The 19,040-nt window shown below is 43.8% G+C and overlaps 1 protein-coding gene across 1 annotated transcript in view; it reads left to right on the forward strand.

Moving 5' to 3' along the window:
* The first annotated feature begins 6,039 nt into the window (after window positions 1-6,039).
* Window positions 6,040-19,040, forward strand: part of COLEC12 (collectin subfamily member 12) — a 197,189-nt gene continuing 184,188 nt past the window's right edge. The window contains exon 1 of the mRNA XM_045457892.1: window positions 6,040-6,282. Coding sequence (XP_045313848.1) covers window positions 6,276-6,282 — 7 coding nt within the window. The 5' untranslated portion in view covers window positions 6,040-6,275. The remainder of the gene's footprint in view (window positions 6,283-19,040) is intronic.

Genomic DNA, 19,040 nt, shown 5'->3' on the forward strand with positions numbered 1-19,040 from the left:
ATATGTATATATTTGTAGCTGATCACTGTGAAAGTTGGAAATTCAGATGCCTTTTGGATATGACAATATATATATCCAAAAGGTATCTGAATTTCCAACTTTCACATTTTCTGTGTGGTTATTTTGTACTTAAATAGTATTTGTATGTGTTTCATGTTAGAGTTTTTGAGCCAAAAAGGATCTTGGAGATGACCTAGTCTAAAATCCTTCATCTTACAGTGAGAATCCTTAGACCCAGAGAAGTCAGAGGCCTGCCCTAAATCAGAGAGGCACCTCTCACAGAACCGGCCTTGGAGTCCAATTTGAGTGGTCACCAGATGGTGGTTTTCTCACATCCAACACACTTCATCTCCAGAGCAAATGAGTGACAAAGCCAAATGAAACATGAGCCAAAGTAAATCCCTCTCATCTATGTCACTGCAATAGACACATATCAAAAGCAAAAGTAAACTCTTAATTTTATTTTACACATGTCAATCTGAAATGTATAGGTGTTAAACATCTGAAGCCTGGTAGGAAAGCAATCACCAATGTTTTGAGAGCTGGAACAGAATTAATGGTCATCCACCTCATAGCTCTCAGGTCATGATGAGGTAATTGCTGCTTACCTCAAGATACACCCTGGTCTCCAAACTGAGACTCAAGAGCCACGTTTCTGTTTTCTTGGCCCCTTGCCTCTTCACTGAACTTAAAAAGAGGCCCCAGTACCATCCCGAGAACCAAAGTGGTTTGTAGTGGGCTAGAGGAGCAATTTCAGACTCATCCTTTGAACGGTGAAACATCGAATGGAATAGAATAGAGATTTTGGGGATGAGCAAGGGAAGCAGCTGTCAATCAGAGCCCTTTTCCAAAATGCTGTTTGTTTAAACACTAAAGAAAAAGAACACGAACTGACAAAAACCTAAGCTTTTAAAGACCTGAAAACTACCTCTTCATCCAAAAAACCTTTTCATGCAGACAGAATGAGACAGAGCACCTCGTGTCCATTACAGCACCCTTAGTTTCTTTATGGGATCTTTACATTTTAGTGGACTTGCTTAACAGCACAATGACTCATCAGTCAAAATAAAGTCTATTCTTTGTCAAGTATGGGAGAAAATATGAAGTGACTCAGAGGACCAACCTGTAGAAGCCAATATTCTCAGAAAACAAGCTTATTCTCCTGAATAAGCAGAGCATGTGTCATCCACAGAGGGCTATGTTAAGGGATGTTCCATACATTCTGCTTTCCCTGCTCTGCATTTTTTGGGGCACTGTCTTCCATTGCTAATCCCCTTTCCATTTATTCAGTCTTTCACTTGATTGTTAATTGCTGGAAGCTGTTGCTACAAAGATGAAGAAGACGTGGTCTTTCTCTTAAGAAACTCATAGTCTACTGTGATGATCTTCCAAGCTTAGTGAGCACAAAACTCAGCTGGGGAGTGCTAGAAAATGGAAGCACTCCAAACCTCTTCCTGAAAGATTCTGATTCAGGAGTCTGAAGGGAAGCCCAGCCATCTGAACTTTATAAAAACACCCCTGAGTGATTCTGATATAGGTGGTTCCCTGATGCCATTGTTCAACCTACTGGTCTGGAGGGAGAGAGCATTTTTCATGTTCTTTTGAATCTCAACTAACCTTCAGCGCCCAGCTTTCCATGTTACCTTAGTCAGAAATCATCACCTTATTTCCTTCTGTGGCCTTTTATCTGTATGTCTCATGACACTGGCCATCTCCCACTTTCTGTCTTTACTATGGATCCTTTCTGGAATATCTTATCTCACCTACCAGACTCCTGGATGAGGGACCATCTGACCCAAATTTGCATTCTCTGCAGTGTGAAGCACAGTGCCAATTATTAGTAATCATGTAAGTCTTGCTTGCTGGATGAAGGGCCCATTTTTAAAAAGTTGTGTCTTTAAAACGGATGTTGGGGCGCCTGGGTGGCTCAGTCGGTTAAGCGTCCGACTTCGGCTCAGGTCGTGATCTCGCGGTCCGTGAGTTCGAGCCCCGTGTCAGGCTCTGTGCTGACAGCTCGGAGCCTGGAGCCTGCTTCGGATTCTGTGTCTCCCTCTCTCTCTCTGACCCTCCCCCGTTCATGCTCTGTCTCTCTCTGTCTCAAAAATAAACGTTAACAAAAATTAAAAAAAAACTAAAAAATATAAAGCGGATGTAAATAAATATACTGATACAATGGAGAAAGGAGGATGTTTTCAGATGTGCAATGCTAGCTAGGCTCAGTGCTTCATAGGTGGAGTAAGTACAGGATGTTTGGGGAGACACTAAATAGCTTGGCTAAAACAGCATAAAAGGAGCTGTATAAGGAGAGGAGAAAAATGAGTGGGCAAATGGAAGGTGGTAGTAGCTCTGACAGTTGCTGGAAGGTACTGGCTGCCCACCAGAGAGGAAGTATACAGATGGTCAGAGATCAAGGTATTGGAATGATCCTGCCACAAACTGACCGCCACTCTCTCCCCTCCAGTGCTCTGTCCTGCCTTGGTCTTCCTACCCTATCAGCTTCTCCTTCACTCAAGGAGACGACTGGGCTCAGCCTGGGTTCCCCATTTTCATATCATGGCCTGGAAACTCTCTAAAGGTAGTAAGCTGGGGAAACTGTAGAGCTTCCCATCTCTCATCTGTCCTTCCTTGCCTCTCCAGCTGCTGCGTGTTGGAGGCTGGAGTGGAGGAGAAGCAACAGTGGGTGTGGGGAGGCCACCTACAGGGTCCTTGGAAAATTCCAGTTGGGCTCGAGTCGTCTTTAATGGGAGATGGAAAGAGGTGGAGACGTGTGAGATATGCGCTTTCATTAGTAAAAAGGAGATACCTAGCACAAGGTTGTGGGGAGGATTAACTGAGATAATAACTTCCCCAAGTTTATAAGTGTAGTGCAAATGCAGAACACAGGTGCTGCTGCTGGTGGTGAGGAGGCCTCGTGTGACCTAGAGGCCCTGTAGCCCATTTCCACTGAGGAGTTCAAAGCATCTTCCCCAGTATGATTCAGTCCTTGCCAACTACCCTCTTCTTCTTTACCTTTCCCTTTTCTTCCTGAGCCCCAGCTGGGTCCTCAACTTCTCTCACAGATCTTGATCAGAGAAATCTTGGTCAGCTGATGATCTGCATGTGTCCACACCTTCAGCCCTTGAACCCTCCAGAGTGGGACTCAGAGGGGGTGGCAGGCAGGGGACCTGTGGGATGTACCTGGGGGGCTCCTGTGCTGAAAGAGGCAATCTTCCAGGGACCTCCTTAAAACTGTCCTCTAAAAAATTGCCAGGGCACCTGGGTGACTCAGTCAGTTAAGCCTCTGACTCTTGATTTTGGCTCAGGTCATGATCTCACAGTTCATGAGTCTGAGCCCCATGTCAGGATCTGTGCTGACACCCCAGAGCCTGCTTGTGATTTTCTCTCTCTCTGCCCCTCCTCTGCTTGCATGTACGTGCTCTCTCTCAAAAATAAATAAACATTAAAAAAGAATAAGAAGAATTGCCAAGCCTGCTTCTTCATCAGCAGGTCTGTGAGTCTGGCTCGTTATAACTAACATCATAGGTTTGGGGTTTTATGGGATTTTCTTCAATCTCATTTTTTTTTTTTTTTGGTTAGAATTTTTTTGTGGTAAAGTACACATAAAATTTACCATCCTAACCACTTTTAAGTGTGCAGTTCAGTGGCATTAGGTACATTCACATTATCACCCAACCATTACCACCATCCATCTCCAGAACTCTTCACCCTGCAAACCTGAAACTCTGTAACAATTAAACACTGTGTCCCCATTCTTTCCTCCCTTCAGCCCCTGGCAGCCACCATTCTACTTCCTGTCTTTTATGAATTTGACTATTCTGGGTGACTCACGTAAGTGGAATCATACAGTATTTGTCCTTTTGTGACTGGCTTTTTTTCACTTAGCATAATGCCCTCATGTTCATCGTGCTGTAGCAGGTGTCAGAATTTCCTTCCTTTTTAGGGCTGAGTAATATTCCATTGTTAATATATACCACATTTTATTTATCCATTCATCTATTGATGGCACTTTGATTGCTTCTACCTTTTGGCAATTGTGAATAAGGCTGCTGTGAACATAGGTATACAAATATCTATTCGAGTCCCTGTTTCCAATTCTTTGGGGGCATATATCCAGAAGTAGTACTGTTAGATAATATGATAATTCTGTTTCATTGTTTTGAACAAGCACCATGTTGTTTTCCACAGTGGTTGCATCATTTTACATTCTTACCAGCAATGCATAAGGTTCTAATTTCTTCACATCCTTGCCAACACTTGTTGTTTTCTGCTTTTTTAAAAGCATTTTTATTTTTTATAATAGTCACCCTAATGGATAAGAAATGGTATCTCATTGTGGTGTTGATTTGCATTTCCCTAATGATTAAAGATGTTAAACATCTTTCCATATGTTTATTGGCCATTTGTAAATGTTTGGAGAATGTCAGTTTGAGTCCTTTGCCCACTTTTGAACTGGGTTGTTTTTTGTGGCTGTTGAGTTGTAGGCATTGTTTATATATTCTGGATATTAGTCCCTTACAAAATATATGATTTACAAATATTTTCTCTCATTCCATGGGTGGCCTTTTCACACTGTGTCCTTTGATGCACAAGTTTTGAATTTTAATGAAATCCGATTTATCTATGTTTTCTTTTACTGTTTTTGGTGTCATAGCTATAATTTATGTTTTTAAAATAATTTTTTAACTGAAATATTGGAGCCAGAATCCTCTCCATTTTTCAGCTGGGGAAATTATTACACAAAGAAACTGATGGATTTCCTCTATTCCAACATTGGTTAGTAAATTCTGGGCTGAGAATCCATAATCTGGGTTTCCTTTGGCCACCCTCACTTGCCCAGCAAGACAAGGCAGGTAACATTGGTGAGACCTGGAGCAAGTCCCCAGGGACCCTAACGTTTAATTAACTCCTGAAGTGAAATAAAAAGTGTTGTTTTTTACCTTTTTCTTTGCTAGTTTCCCCGCTGGTGTTGACAAAAGAAGGACTCTGGAATGGAGAGGCTAAAATATTTTAGAATGTATTCATTTCTGGGCACTACCTTTTTCTAGAGCAGAATTCTCTGTTTTAGAATGAATCAGTGGGTTGTTTACACCGCGTTACCAAATCCTCAGGAGAGGAAATCTGAAAAGCTGTAACCACCGCCCAGGCAGAATTGTATTCCTTTTGCTGTGTTACTAAGTGCATGGTGATTTTTCATTCCATCCTTGTTGAAGAAGTCTCTCTGCACCTCCCTCCCCACAGATCCACTCACCACTGAAACTTTTAAAGCAATAAAGCAACGAATGGGTCTGCTTAGGAGGTTCTAAAAGGGGGGGGGGGGGGTGGAACCCACATTGGGACAACATGACGGGCCACAATGGAGGGAATTTACGAAGAAGCCACTCAGTAGCCCAGCATCCCTCAACCTTATCAATTCAGGGGGGTGGGTAGAAGGGTGACTTTTCTAAACCAAGGGGAGCGGAGAGGATTTTTTGGTCTGTGTCTTTGTGTTCTTGAAGGTCCAAAGTTGTAATCCTGCTCGGAGTTCTGTAGGGAGAGCATCTAATTGTGACTTCGGATTTAGCGACAGCTCTCCCGGGGTGACAGCGCGGTCGCCTGTGCCCGTTCTTCCTTCGGGTGTCCACAAGCGCACCTGGAAACTTGGAACCCCGAAGACGTTCTCATCTCGGTTTGATCTAATCCTGGATGCCCCAGAGACTTTTGGGGAAAGGACATGCTTACTCCGCCACCCCGGTGACACTACCGCTCCCCAACTCTCTCACCCCACTCTCTAGGTAGTTTGGGGGTCTAGAAACAAGCCCAGCAGCGGCACTTTTCGCGCACACCAAGGGTGAGCATTTGACCGACTGGAAGACGCCTTCTTCCGACATCGTTCTGCCGCTGGTGCGACGAGAAAAGGGAGACCCGGGGCGAGACACCGCGCGGGGGAGAGGCCGGGCGAGAAAGCGACTGGGCAGGGGCGAGCACGGGCCGGAGGGCGGGGCGGGCGCGGGAGGGCGCGAGGGGGCGTGGGCGCGGCGGCCCGCGCGCCCCGGCGGGCCAGGGGGAGGGGCGCTGGCGGGAGCGGCGCCTCCCGCCCGGGGTGAGCGGCGCGCGCGGCAGCCCCGCGGCACAGAGCGCCGAGCGGGGAACGCGGGCGGGTGGCGGCGAGGAAGGGTTGGAGCGCAGACGGCCGACGCGCGGCGCGGCTGCCATGGACGCGCAGTGACCCGCTGTTTAGTGCGAACTTCCTCGGCTGCGCGGAGCTCCCTGGCTGGCGGTGCGTCTCCTCGGTCACCATGAAAGGTAGGGCGGCGGCGGGCTGCGCTGGGCTCCCGGCCCGCAGGGCGGGCTTCGGGACGCGCGGGAGGGGGCGGAGGTGCAAGCTGCGCGAACTTTCTCCGGGCGGAGGATCGGAGGAGATGCGGCGCGGGGATCGTGCGTGCACGCGTGGGGCGCTCCTCCGCCCCGCAGTTCCGCAGGGCAGGAGACCCAGGGGTTCGGGTTTGGGGGCGTGCAAGTATTCCTCTCCCCATCGTGTCTCTCTGCGAAGTAGTTTGAAGCCCTAAGTCGTTGTTTACAGATTCCAGTTCCCAACTTTTTAATTGAAAAAACATGCCGAGGAGAGTGGAGGCATCCTCATTCCTCCCAGTCCGTTTTCCGCTCTGAGGCGCTCCACACTGTGTTTGGGGGTCCTCTCCGCTCGGCTGGTGCAGTTTCCCCATCCGAGAAGTCGACGTGCTGCCAGCCGGGTGTTTCCTTCGGGACTCGGGGATGTTCTCGGTGCGCCCTCCCCACATCTGGCAATGATTAGGTGCCCGCGGAGTTCAGCTGGCTCGGAAAATGCGTTTGGCATCTTTCTCCATCAGACCCACCGATTGGAAAATAACTGCTCTCGGTTCCGCGTCCCTTCCATGTGCCCGCCTGTGCAGTTGGTGTGCCCACGTGTGCTCAGAGGTGACACAAATCATTCCGTTGATCGTCTCCTGGGCGGTGTCCTCTGCAGGCCGGTTTAGGGGAGTGTCAGATGTTATCGTACCTTTAAGTGGAATCACAAGGATGAGGGCTTTGCAGGGCAACTTTCTATTTATTAGAAACAGTGAGATCGGTCAACAGAATTCTGATTTATATGTGGGATAAATAATTGCAACGGGCATCAAAAGGGAATCATTTCGGGATGGCCTGGCGTGGTGTTTACACAAGACTGGAGTTTCTAGTTTTGTGCTAGGATAACACGGGCCGGGCTTGAGTGAGGGGGCTGGGTGCGAAATGCCATGTGACCGCCGTGACCGAATTTCCAGCCACCAGAGACCACGCGATGCGATCGCTTTGACTTGCCAGGGCTGTGGTCCGAGGGAGGTGTCTCGGAAGCCCCACACGCTTGGAAAAGTAACTTTTGCCTCTAGCGTTCTCTGGAAGGAAGTTCTCGCTAAAGTATCCGGAGCGATACCGTCCTACCAATTAGCTGTCCTTCCAAGGTGTTAGTTTCCTAGTCAGGAGACTCGAGGAAAGGCAGGGACTGAACTCCAGGTGAAAAGTCACCCTCCCCAGAAGAGAAACGAAAGATATGATACAATTTTCTGGCTAGGGAATTTCAAAACGCAGTGGTGTGTGTTTCTTGTTTTTCCACTCAGTTTGTCTTCTCTCATTTACATTTTAGGAAACACACTTTCCTTGGCTAGCACTGATTAAAGGATCCTCCCAGAAAGGAAAGAGTTCACGTGGCTAAATGTTACTCTGGGGCTCAGTTACCTTCATTTGAGCCAGAAGTTAATCTTATTGCTGGTCCCTGAGGCCAGTAGTTTCTGAGCTTTTGGGAAGATCAGCTCCCATCTGGGCTCCTGAACCCTGAAAATTTCATGCTTTTTGACTGGGTAAATGGCCATTACTGCAATTTGGGTATTTTTAAGTGTTAATTCAAATCTGCCAGGGAAGACACACCTGAAAGTCCTAAATGTACATTTGTGAAGTTTACGCTGCATTCTGGACCAGCTTGCAGACCCCCCGGAGAAGTCTCATTGCTTACCCTCTGTGATCCAGGCACTGTCTGAAGGCCCCACTTACCTTGTGTCCCAGTAGGGGAGGGGGTATAAGGTACTGGTGAATCCCAGGGTAGACTACTTGCTTTGAAGGCCTCTTTTCAAAGGAAATATTCTGTAAGAGATTTGCTTACCAACTATTGCCATATAACTTACATTCATTTGTCTGGTTACTGAGGTGGGGAAAGGAGAGGATGGTAATAATTTTTTAGTATGTACTAAGTGCCAACCCCTGTGCTACACCCTCTACAAGCCCTCTATCAATTAATCCTCAATGGTATGAGGTAGGTATTTTAACTCCTACGTTACAGATGTGGAAACTGAATCTAGAACTTATAAGAACTGGAGTCCAGGAGTGTGGTAAGCACTAAAGACAAGCTCTGCCAATTTCCCTGTGTTCCTTGGAAAGGCCTAGGACACCAGGTATGATAACTTCTGGTATAGACTAGAAGAAGGGTAAGTCTCAGACAACTAAGTAGCCAAGTAACCCACAGTAGGTGCAGCAGTCAGGAAGGGGGTGGATCCAAGAAATTGGACACAAGGCTTCTGAAGCCAAGCAGAGAGTGTATTTCTAGCCAAGGAGGAAGGCTGCCTTTACCGAGTGGAATTATTTTGACAATTTGCCATAGGTAACCAATCCAAAGTTTTCCTTGGGTTTGTGATTATGTCTCGTAGTTATTAACTCATTATGCTGAAGAAAGCCAATGTTTCATTAGACTTTAACTTCCCTAAATGATACAGGTCAATGACAAACCTTGCAAATGCTTAAAGTATTAACTTAAAACATTCTTTAGATAAATAGAAAATTAGTAGACTCCTTAGAAGTTACAGAACTTTTTTTTTTTTTTGCTAAAGCAAAAATTTAGCTCCTGTACGAGTCCAATGCTTTTATAAGGTACCTACTTGACTTTCTAATTCTGATGTTTCAACCTGGGACAGGGTCTATGTAATAAACCTGGCTTTTGGAGTGTAATTCCACATCTGCCATGAGCCACAGCGCCACCTATCTGTTGCATTCAGCAAGTACTTGTCTCTGTTTATTTCCTCGATCTCTGGAATCACAAGTACCAAAATAATGACATCATTATATCTTTTCCAGAAGAAAATTACTTGCGTTGTGCTGCAATACTCGAAGTCTTTCAAACTTATTAAAACATGAAGTTGTTTTAATTTATTTCCAGTTTCATTTTCAATTAGCTGTGCTACACCATAAATCTCATGGTTTTGGATAAATAGTCACATTCTTTTTGAAGGAATTTGACTCCTCCAGAGTTAGGTGTGTCATTATTAAATCACGTTTCTAGTTCTGAAAGTTGGGAATATTGGTAAGTTTTAATGCAGCAGCACTTGTTGTCTAAGAGATGGCCCAAAACAGCCACTAGCAACTGGGACCACAGTGGTCCCAGTTCTGATTTAACACAGGAAGGAGGTTGGTGCCATCAAATCATAGTATTCAGCTGCTTATTTTTGTGCGCCTGTATATAAACATTTCTGAAATACTGTTGGCAAGAATACTTAAAAAATGCACTGGTAAGCAGTATATGTCTATTGCCAGTTGTTTTTCTGGACTCATGGACTCCTTGCTTTACCACTGTCTCTCTAAGATTTCTTGTCCTTAACTGGGATAAGTAAACAAGCGTGTAAGGGCCAGCTGCATTGAAAGCATCATGTTTTCTGAGGGGAAATGGAAACAAAATGAGGCCTTTTCCCCTTCACTGATTTGGAATTGGGGCTGACCTTCCTCTGGAAGGCAAATTTACAATCTAATTATACTTTTGACTTTTCATTAGTTTGGGGATGCTTAACATTCTTAATCTGAGGTTTAATTATTGCTAAGTATAGATCTTTTCTGTGGTCTCTGCAGTTTCCCAAGATTGCTCCTATGTCCCCTCCCCCCTGCTTTTTACCATGCAGTTCATCTACTGATAAGGGTGTGACTGGGACAAGCTGGCAGATGATGGCTTGCAAGCTACAGCATAACCAGGTGTCTAATTTTCTGAATTAACACTTATTAAAATAGTATTTTAAAACAGTTGATGCAGCTGCTGCCAAAGTAAGTTTTCAGATGGGAAAATAGACATTTAAGTTTTGTGATAGAAAAAAAATATATTTTGCCTCAGGTAAACGTGGAATGTGAGTAATCTCTCAGGTGGCAAATCTGACACATGTCTCCCCATGGTAGGAAGAAGGGGGGTCCTGGGAAAGGAGGCCCAGAGTGGTGGTAGAGCACAGCCTTCTTGCTGGCCGTGTGTACCCATGGTGCTTTGGAGCTTCAGCTGGTGAGTCTTGAGTGAAGAGAATCAGGCAGTCAGGGGGAGTGGGGGCTGGACAGCATTCTAGGTCTGGAAGGTAATCATCTGTGAAGAATCTAACCCCACCATGGGGTCAGCTCTACCAGGCTGTTTCTGCCCTTTCCATCTTCTGCCATTGTGAAGGCACCGGCTCACTCCCACTCAGCTTCCAGAGTTCCTGTCAATGGCCTGGAGGAAGGAAACAGGGTCATATGTTGGAAGATAAATGGCAGGGACGAGGTTGATCTGTACCAAGGTTTACGCTTGCTAACAACTTCTTAGGTGTGACTGATGGCCACTTAATATGCCCACTTACTATTTTTCTCTCTAATAATAGCTGACACTTATTGAGCACCAGCCCCGCTGAGTGTCCTTATTTTCTCCATTTTGCAGATAGGAAAAGTTTGGCTCAAAGAGATATAGTTACTTATCTAAGGGCACCTAGCTGGTCAGTGGGAAAACCGGTATTCAAACTCTGACATTCTGACTCCAGAATGCACATGACAGCTCTTGCTTAGACTCCTTCCTAGCCAAACTCTAATATTCCACTCAATCAACCCATCTTTGTTAAGTACCTACTGTGTGTCACATTCCACTAGATACTAAGTGAGCCACATAAAGTCCTACCATCTGGATTCAGACCTATAATAACCTGGCATCAAAGGTCTGAAGAAATTGATGTGCTCTACAGCCAGCCACTAGAAGAGCCTCTTTAGACAGAAGCTCTTGTAAAAGATATATCATATTCCAGAGTCATTGCCATGTGTACAGTTTATCTTCTGGGAGGTTTTGCTTATGACTGAATGAATGTGAGTGGCTCACTGAATCCAACAACTCTGAAAACAGCCTCTGCACCACAGTTTTGCTGACAGATTTGCCATGAAACAATGGAACATTGTCAGAAGTGTCATATTCAAGAACAGACTGTAACCATCAGTAGACGATCAGTTATAAGAAAAATACATAAAAATAAAATAGTAGTAGTGGTAGTAAATAAACATTATGAGCAACGGATAGGGAAATAGGGACATTCTTCATAGAAAGTATTTCATTCTTTACTGATGACACCGCTGTTTCTAACCATAGCAACAAAGCTTGAGGGAGGTAACTTTTCAATCAGTGATTTGATTTCTGTTTAAGTGAGTGATATTTGAAGAGCCCAAACCAATATAGTGCCTTGAAAAGATCCTGCTGATTGCTTAAGGGTCCTTTGTAATTATATGGCAGTGAAAACCAGCGTAAACAGAAATAAGTGATATCAAATTAAGATGCCAAAGAGCTAATCCCTGAATTTATCATGAATATTCAGTTAATACTCTTTTTTTTTTTTTTTTTTTTTTAAATTTTTTTTTTTTCAACGTTTATTTATTTTTGGGACAGAGAGAGACAGAGCATGAACAGGGGAGGGGCAGAGAGAGAGGGAGACACAGAATCGGAAACAGGCTCCAGGCTCTGAGCCATCAGCCCAGAGCCCGACGCGGGGCTCGAACTCCCGGACCGCGAGATCGTGACCTGGCTGAAGTCGGCCGCTTAACCGACTGCGCCACCCAGGCGCCCCTCAGTTAATACTCTTTAGAATATAAAGGAAGTGTGTTTTTCAGCATGGGAGAAGTTTTAAAAATTAAATTTATTAGACTTTGATATATTAAATATGACTCTTTTATGTTTTCTTGAATGAATGGTTTGGGACTATAACTCAGTATCACATGAGGTCATATTCACTAGACTGAGATTGGATATTTGACATTCTGCCTGACTTGTGCTTGGCTTTTGTGGAAGCAGTTGCACTTCTTTGGGCCTAAGTCACTTCCTTGTGACCTAGAAATGTTAAGAAACCGATATTTATGTAACAACATATTATTCACAGGCAAAATAGTTCAACTTTATACTTGATAATGCATACTTTAAAATATAACCATTTCATAAAATGTAATTATACATAGTGACCCCAGGAGTTGAGCCTGATAATTTTAGTGTGGTGGCAAGGGGTGTGGACTCTGAAACCAGAGGACTTGGTAACCGCATGAAAATTACCTAACCTCCCCTGGTTTCCTTCTCTGTCAAGTGGGGGATAGTAATGGCATCTACCCAATGCCATTTTTATTTGTTCGTTGTGTGGAGGATTAAATAGGTTGGTATAGATTGTTTAGAATAGTGTCTAGCACTTAATGAAAACTCAAGACGTTTTAGTTATTGTTATACTGTGTAATTGTTAACCTGCTGCCTCCTCCAGGCAGTAATAGAATTGCCACTTATGAACCATTTAAGTTAATCAAGTGAAACAATTTATACCATGAAGAAAAAATTTCAGTTTTGAGAGAAAAGTAATTTTCAAATTACAAATGTGTTAAAGCTGACCTCAGAGACTGGAGGGAGCTGTGCTCTCTATAGGAACAGTGCTCACATTGGTCTATCTTTAGCTGTTGTCTCTAGTGTTATCATCATCATTGTATTATATAAAAACCAGCCATACTGAAAATGCAGGGGCCATGTTTATAGTGAGTTTGTAAACTATAGTAAAATCATACAATTTTCTCATTTGTGGTAGTGGTAGAAAATTGATTAAATATTTGTAAATACATTTAATTTGCCTAAGAGCATGCAATTTCCAGGAGCACTATTGTTCACATGCCTACTAATAATGACATACTATTTTTAAAGGTATGTATCTGAAATCCAGTGTCCAGATTTATCCAGTAAAAATACGACATCAAAGAATCAAAACATAAAACAAATTCGTCTCTAAGGAAGCATTAGGACAGAGGCATATATATATATATATATATATATATATATATATATACATACACACACACACACTGTATGAGATCATGTCTATTTCACTGGTAGTGTTGATTTCCTACTGATTTGTCATATTTGTATTTTATTATTTATGATTGGGCCACCAAATCTTAACTAGCTTTCACTTACTCTTTATTTAATATATTATTTAAATATGTTCAAATATTCTTTATATCAAATATATTCAAATATTCATTTAGTATATGATTGAGATCTATTCAAATATTTAGTACATTATATACTATATTATTTACATTATTTAGTATATTATACAGCTCCTGTCCCCAAAGAGCTTGCAGTCTGGTGGGCAGAGCAAGGCTTATGCACAAACAATTGGAATCTAAGGTAAAAGGTGAAATGGGGCCTATGTGAAGTTCAAATAAATGTTGCTGGAGGACAGGAGGAGAGGGCAACCTAGCTGAAAACAGGGATAATTTCATTTGGAGGGATGATGCAAGCTGATTCATTACCTTGAATTATATTTCATATTTCAGATTGCTTTATTCTAATTGTAATTGAAGAGGGAAATGGTACATCCAGGCACCGCAAAACCTTGAAGTGAGGCATTTCACTGTAGGAGGTGAGAGAAGATCACTGTTTTCTCAAACTTTGTCTCCTGAGCTCAATGTTGGTCCATTATTTGTAATTAATTATAGTATATCACTTTGGCATAATTGTCTGGATAACCTAAACAGAAAGTTAAATGATATCAAAACAAAACAGATATATCAGTTGTTTATTTATTATTTGGGAGGGGGCTAGTTAACAAAGAGCACTTATTTTTTGCATGCCTCCAGAGAATTGGACAGCATTAGTTTTCCTTGACAGATGACCCATGTATTTGAGGCCGTTTCAGAGCCCTTATAAAATTTGAGGCAGTGATTCGTCTGCTCTGGACTTTCTTATTATTAACCTGACAATGTGATTGGATGAGGAGGTCCATCATAAAACAAAGAGAGGCATGTCCTCTGCCCTATAATTAGCCATGAATGGTAGATGTGGGGATCAAGGTTTTGAGTGTCATATTTGTTTCTTTCTTTTTAAGTTGTTAAAGTTGGCTCCCAGGGGAAATCTGGTTTAGCCTACACTCCCAATTTAGGGGTAAAAGTAACAAAAAAAATCACCTCAATTTTGTTGGAATATAAAGGAATGAAAAAAGGTATGGTATCTCTCTTTACCCTAAAAGCAAGTATTTGCTGTTTTTATAAGAATCAGAACCATAAGTTGTACCACAAATTGGGGTCATTTTATGTCTGTAATAGTGACTTAAAAAAAAAACAACAACAAACTTATACTATTGAACCAAAAAGTGATCCTTTTGTTATAAAACATAAAATTGGGAAAGCAGCTGAATAATTGAAATAAATCTTCTGTAATATTTGGGGTAATCTACAAGTGTTTAAATTGCTACAAATTCCTTTATCCATTTGGAGTAGGGTAGTGGGGAGGCCTGGAAGGCAGATCTAATTACCCCATCAAAATTATGCTGAACCTCAGTATTATATTACACTGCACTGAGCTCATTCACTTGCAGAATACTTAACAACTATGGCCCAGAAATGCCAATGGGCAAACCAAACTATACAAGGGCCATGTTAGGTTTTATATTTATAAAGCTATGAAGCCAGGGCAGATAGTACTAGTACGGCTCTTAAGGTTAAATCAAGGTTAAAGAATGTCTGCCTTTGGGGCACCTGGGTGGCTCAGTTGGTTAACCATCTGACTTCGGCTCAGGTCATTGATCTCACGGCTAGTGAGTTCAAGCCCTGAGTCAGGCTCTATACTGACAGCTCAGAGCCTGGAGCCTGCTTCAGATTCTGTGTCTCCCTCTCTCTGCCCCTCCCCTGCTCACACTCTGTCTCTCTCAAAAATAAAAAGAATGTCTGTCTTCAGTTTTTACAGCCCAAATTTGTTAAGATAAATCTTCTTCAATATCAGATAGATATTTCAGTGCCAGTTAGCTAGGGTCCAAATTGAACCCACCCCACATAATACTCTTGCTAATCAAACTTCCCTGCTGTTGACCTCCCCCAAATGCTCACTTCAGACTGGAGCTTTGAGTCTTTTGAAACTTGAGCACTAAAGTAGTCCCTACCTGGGGCACCTGGGTGGCTCAGTTGGCTTAGCATCTGACTCTTGATTTTGGCTCAGGTTGAGCCCCAACATCAAGCCCCATGTTGGGCTTCTCACTGAGCCTGCTTGAGATCCTCTCTCTTTCTATTTCTCTTTCTCTCTCTCCCTTCCTCTACCCATCCCCCCTGCTCAGGTGTGTTCTCTCTCTCTCTCCCTCTCCCTCTCTCTCAAACATAAAAAATAAAATATAAGTGGTCCCTACCCAAACCTAAAGCTATCTTGTATTTCATGAACATTCAAGTTTTGTAATATTTTTGTCCTTAAAGCAGAGTACCGCTGTTACCACCTCTGTCCTCTTACTTAGAAAGACCCCTCATGTTTATTAAGCATTAAGTATGTGTTGGGTGTTTCTCACATATCAATTCCTGTTTGCCTCCCAACAATAAGTGAGATAGGAATTATTGGTCCCATCTTATGGGAGAATGAGAGACAGCCTTGAGTTTATGTTGCCAGACGAGGTGGAGCCAGTGTTCAAACCCAGGTCTTCTAATTCCAGAGCCCAAGCTTTGGCTGGCTCAGCCTGGCTTTAGGAGAAAAGTCCCCCAGAACAGCACAGTGGTGTCCAAAGAGATGCCCAAAATATTTAGTAACCCAGGTGACATTCTGTGGAGGCCACAGTTCTGCAGTGCCATGAAGGTGCCTCCACGCAGCAGTGGCCAGTGGAGGGCAACTGTAGACTAAGGGGTCCAGATGACACTGGGTATTTGGCTCCAGGGATGCAGGGGCATTTTTTCCTCTCCTCACCACCCAGACCTGCTATGATAGGTAGTGGTGGTGGGAACCCACAGGAACAGCTTGCAGGAATGCTCACAGCAGGCAGCGTATGTTCACCAGCTGGTTTGGAAGCATGGAAACATTCTAACAGCTGGTAGGACTGTGCTGTTCTGTTCTAACAGTGATGGCTGTACAAGAGCTGGGACTGCATCGAGGTAGAAACAGCATAGAGTAGCCGATGGATACGCACATGTGGACAGCATCACTGAGCCTAGCAGACTCTGTCCACGGTCCTTCAGCCTGGCTCCTAAGGAAGTCTGAACTTGCTCTGTTCAGTTTGGCGTTTGTCAGAACATACTTTGTGCCAGGGATTTAAGGCTCTAAGTCCAAACTTCTTATTCTGTTGCTTCAGGTTGAACTCTTCACACTGGCTCTTTGGAACAGGGTGGACTTTGGACCTTTTTCTGGTCATCAGCACTTTCATTTTTGTCTACCTGACTTTTATCTTGCACCCACATTCCTTTGTTTTGTTGGCTTTATTTTTTTTTAAATCAAAATTAGAGATGTATATAGTTTGAAGAGTCAAAAAATATTTATTGTGAATGAGATTTATTATGAAAAACAGCAGTTTCCTGCCGGCCCACCTTCATATCATCATTTTCCAGTCCCCAGAGGGAATCTCTTGAGAACATTTTTAGCATTTTCTTTTGGCATTTACTTTTCTTGCGGTTATCCTCTGATGCCTAACAAACCATCCCCAAACCCTGTAGCGTAAAACAACAGCTGTGTATTTGTTCAGGGTTCTGTAGTTCGGCTCGGCTTCTGCTTCCTGGGGTGTTGACCATGCTGGTCAGCTGCACCCCCAGGGCCGGGCGTCAGCAGGGTGGCTGGAATGGCTTCTTCCCCTTCGTCATCTCTTGCTCTCCCACAGATCTTCTCTCCAGGGGGGCCTCCAGTCCAGCACGGTCGTGGGACATTTCACATGGCAGCTAGTTGCCAAAGGGTGAAAACAGAAGCTGAAAGGCATCTGGGGCCCAGTTCCTGAGGTCACCCACTGCTACTTCTGGCAAATTCCATCAGCCAAAGCAAGTCACAGGGCTCTCCCAGATTCAAGAGAGTGGAAATGGGCTTGCACGTGGAGGGATGGAAAGAATTGTTGGTAGTCCTTTATGCGGATGATCTGTCACAACCCCTTGTCTTTAAGTGAAATGCTTGTGGTCTTCTCCTCCTCCTCCTTATTACTATTAGTACTACAGCAGTACTAGTTAGCAATTAGTTAGCAATTAGTACTAATTGCTAATTGGGATTTAGGCATACATATTGACTCCCCTTTAAAATTTTTTTTTTCAACGTTTATTTATTTTTGGGACAGAGAGAGACAGAGCATGAACGGGGGAGGGGCAGAGAGAGAGGGAGACACAGAATCGGAAACAGGCTCCAGGCTCTGAGCCATCAGCCCAGAGCCCGACGCGGGGCTCGAACTCACGGACCGCGAGATCGTGACCTGGCTGAAGTCGGACGCCTAACCGACTGCGCCACCCAGGCGCCCCATATTGACTCCCCTTTATAGCAGATAAGGTTTAGTTCTTTCACCCTTCATTTCCACCTAACAACCCTCATGGATGCCGTCTGTTGCCCTCCATCATCCCAAAATAGTTACATCACAATCTTGATTAAATCAGCATTCAGTGTTCATATTACTATACTTATATAAATGCTATTCACAGCTGACTCATATTTCCTTTATGCATAACTTCTCTCCTCTGGAGTTAACAATTCTCTTGTTTTATTTGCTTAGCTTCCTATGTGTATGTGTGTGTGTGTATATATATATATATCTCATCATTCATCCCCAGAGTCTCTTCCACTTTTCTGAATCTCTACACATGTGTTCACCTATAGTAGATATTCTCTCATTTCCATATTTTTGAGGAAATCTTCCCTGGAGCTTTCTGACCTACTCAGGGTTAGGGTTAGATTAGGGTGTATGCATGTGTGCATGCACACGGATACACACACACGTGTTTTTCTAGCTTTGTTATTTTAGTGGAATGCATTCTCAAATGTCTCGAAAAAAGTGTTCATGAGAAGTACATTTTTGGGGACTGTGTAGGTCTGAAGACATCTTTGTATTACCTACTCATTCACTGGAGAGATTTCTGTGTAGGAAATAATTTAGCCTTAGAATTTTTTTTTTTAACTTTTTTTTCAACGTTTATTTATTTTTGGGACAGAGAGAGACAGAGCATGAACGGGGGAGGGGCAGAGAGAGAGGGAGACACAGAATCGGAAACAGGCTCCAGGCTCTGAGCCATCAGCCCAGAGCCCGACGCGGGGCTCGAACTCCCGGACCGCGAGATCGTGACCTGGCTGAAGTCGGACGCTTAACCGACTGCGCCACCCAGGCGCCCCAAATTTTTTTTTTTTCAACATTTATTTATTTTTGGGACAGAGAGAGACAGAGCATGAACGGGGGAGGAGCAGAGAGAGAGGGAGACACAGAATCGGAAACAGGCTCCAGGCTCCGAGCCATCAGCCCAGAGCCTGACGTGGGGCTCGAACTCACGATCCGTGAGATCGTGACCTGAGCTGAAGTCGGACTCTTAACCGACTGTGCCACCCAGGCGCCCCATAGCCTTAGAATTTTTGAGGGCACTGATCTATTTTCTTTTAGTTTTGCTATTAAGAAGTGTGAGTGTGAGGTCTTCCTTTCCTTCCCTTCCCTTCCCTTCCCTTCCCTTCCCTTCCCTTCCCTTCCCTTCCCTTCCCTTCCCTTTCCTTTCCTTTCCTTTCCTTTCCTTTCCTTTCCTCCCCCTCCTCCTCCACTTCCCCTTCCCCTTCCCCTTCCTTTGTAAGCTTTTAAGGTTTCCTGTCTGGAAGTTTTTAGGATTTTCTTTTTGTCCTCAGTGTTCCGAAATTTTACAGTGATGTGCTTTGGAGTGGATCTCTTTTCTTTGTGCTGGGAGGAAACTGGCCCTTTCACTCTGGAGACTCATCCTTCACTGCTGAAAAATTTTGTTTAGTTCTTCCTCTGATAATTATCTACCCCTGTTCTTTTACCTAAAACACTTGCTATTTGAATTTA

This window comes from Leopardus geoffroyi, chromosome D3, assembly GCF_018350155.1.
Source record: "Leopardus geoffroyi isolate Oge1 chromosome D3, O.geoffroyi_Oge1_pat1.0, whole genome shotgun sequence".
NCBI lineage: Eukaryota > Metazoa > Chordata > Mammalia > Carnivora > Felidae > Leopardus > Leopardus geoffroyi.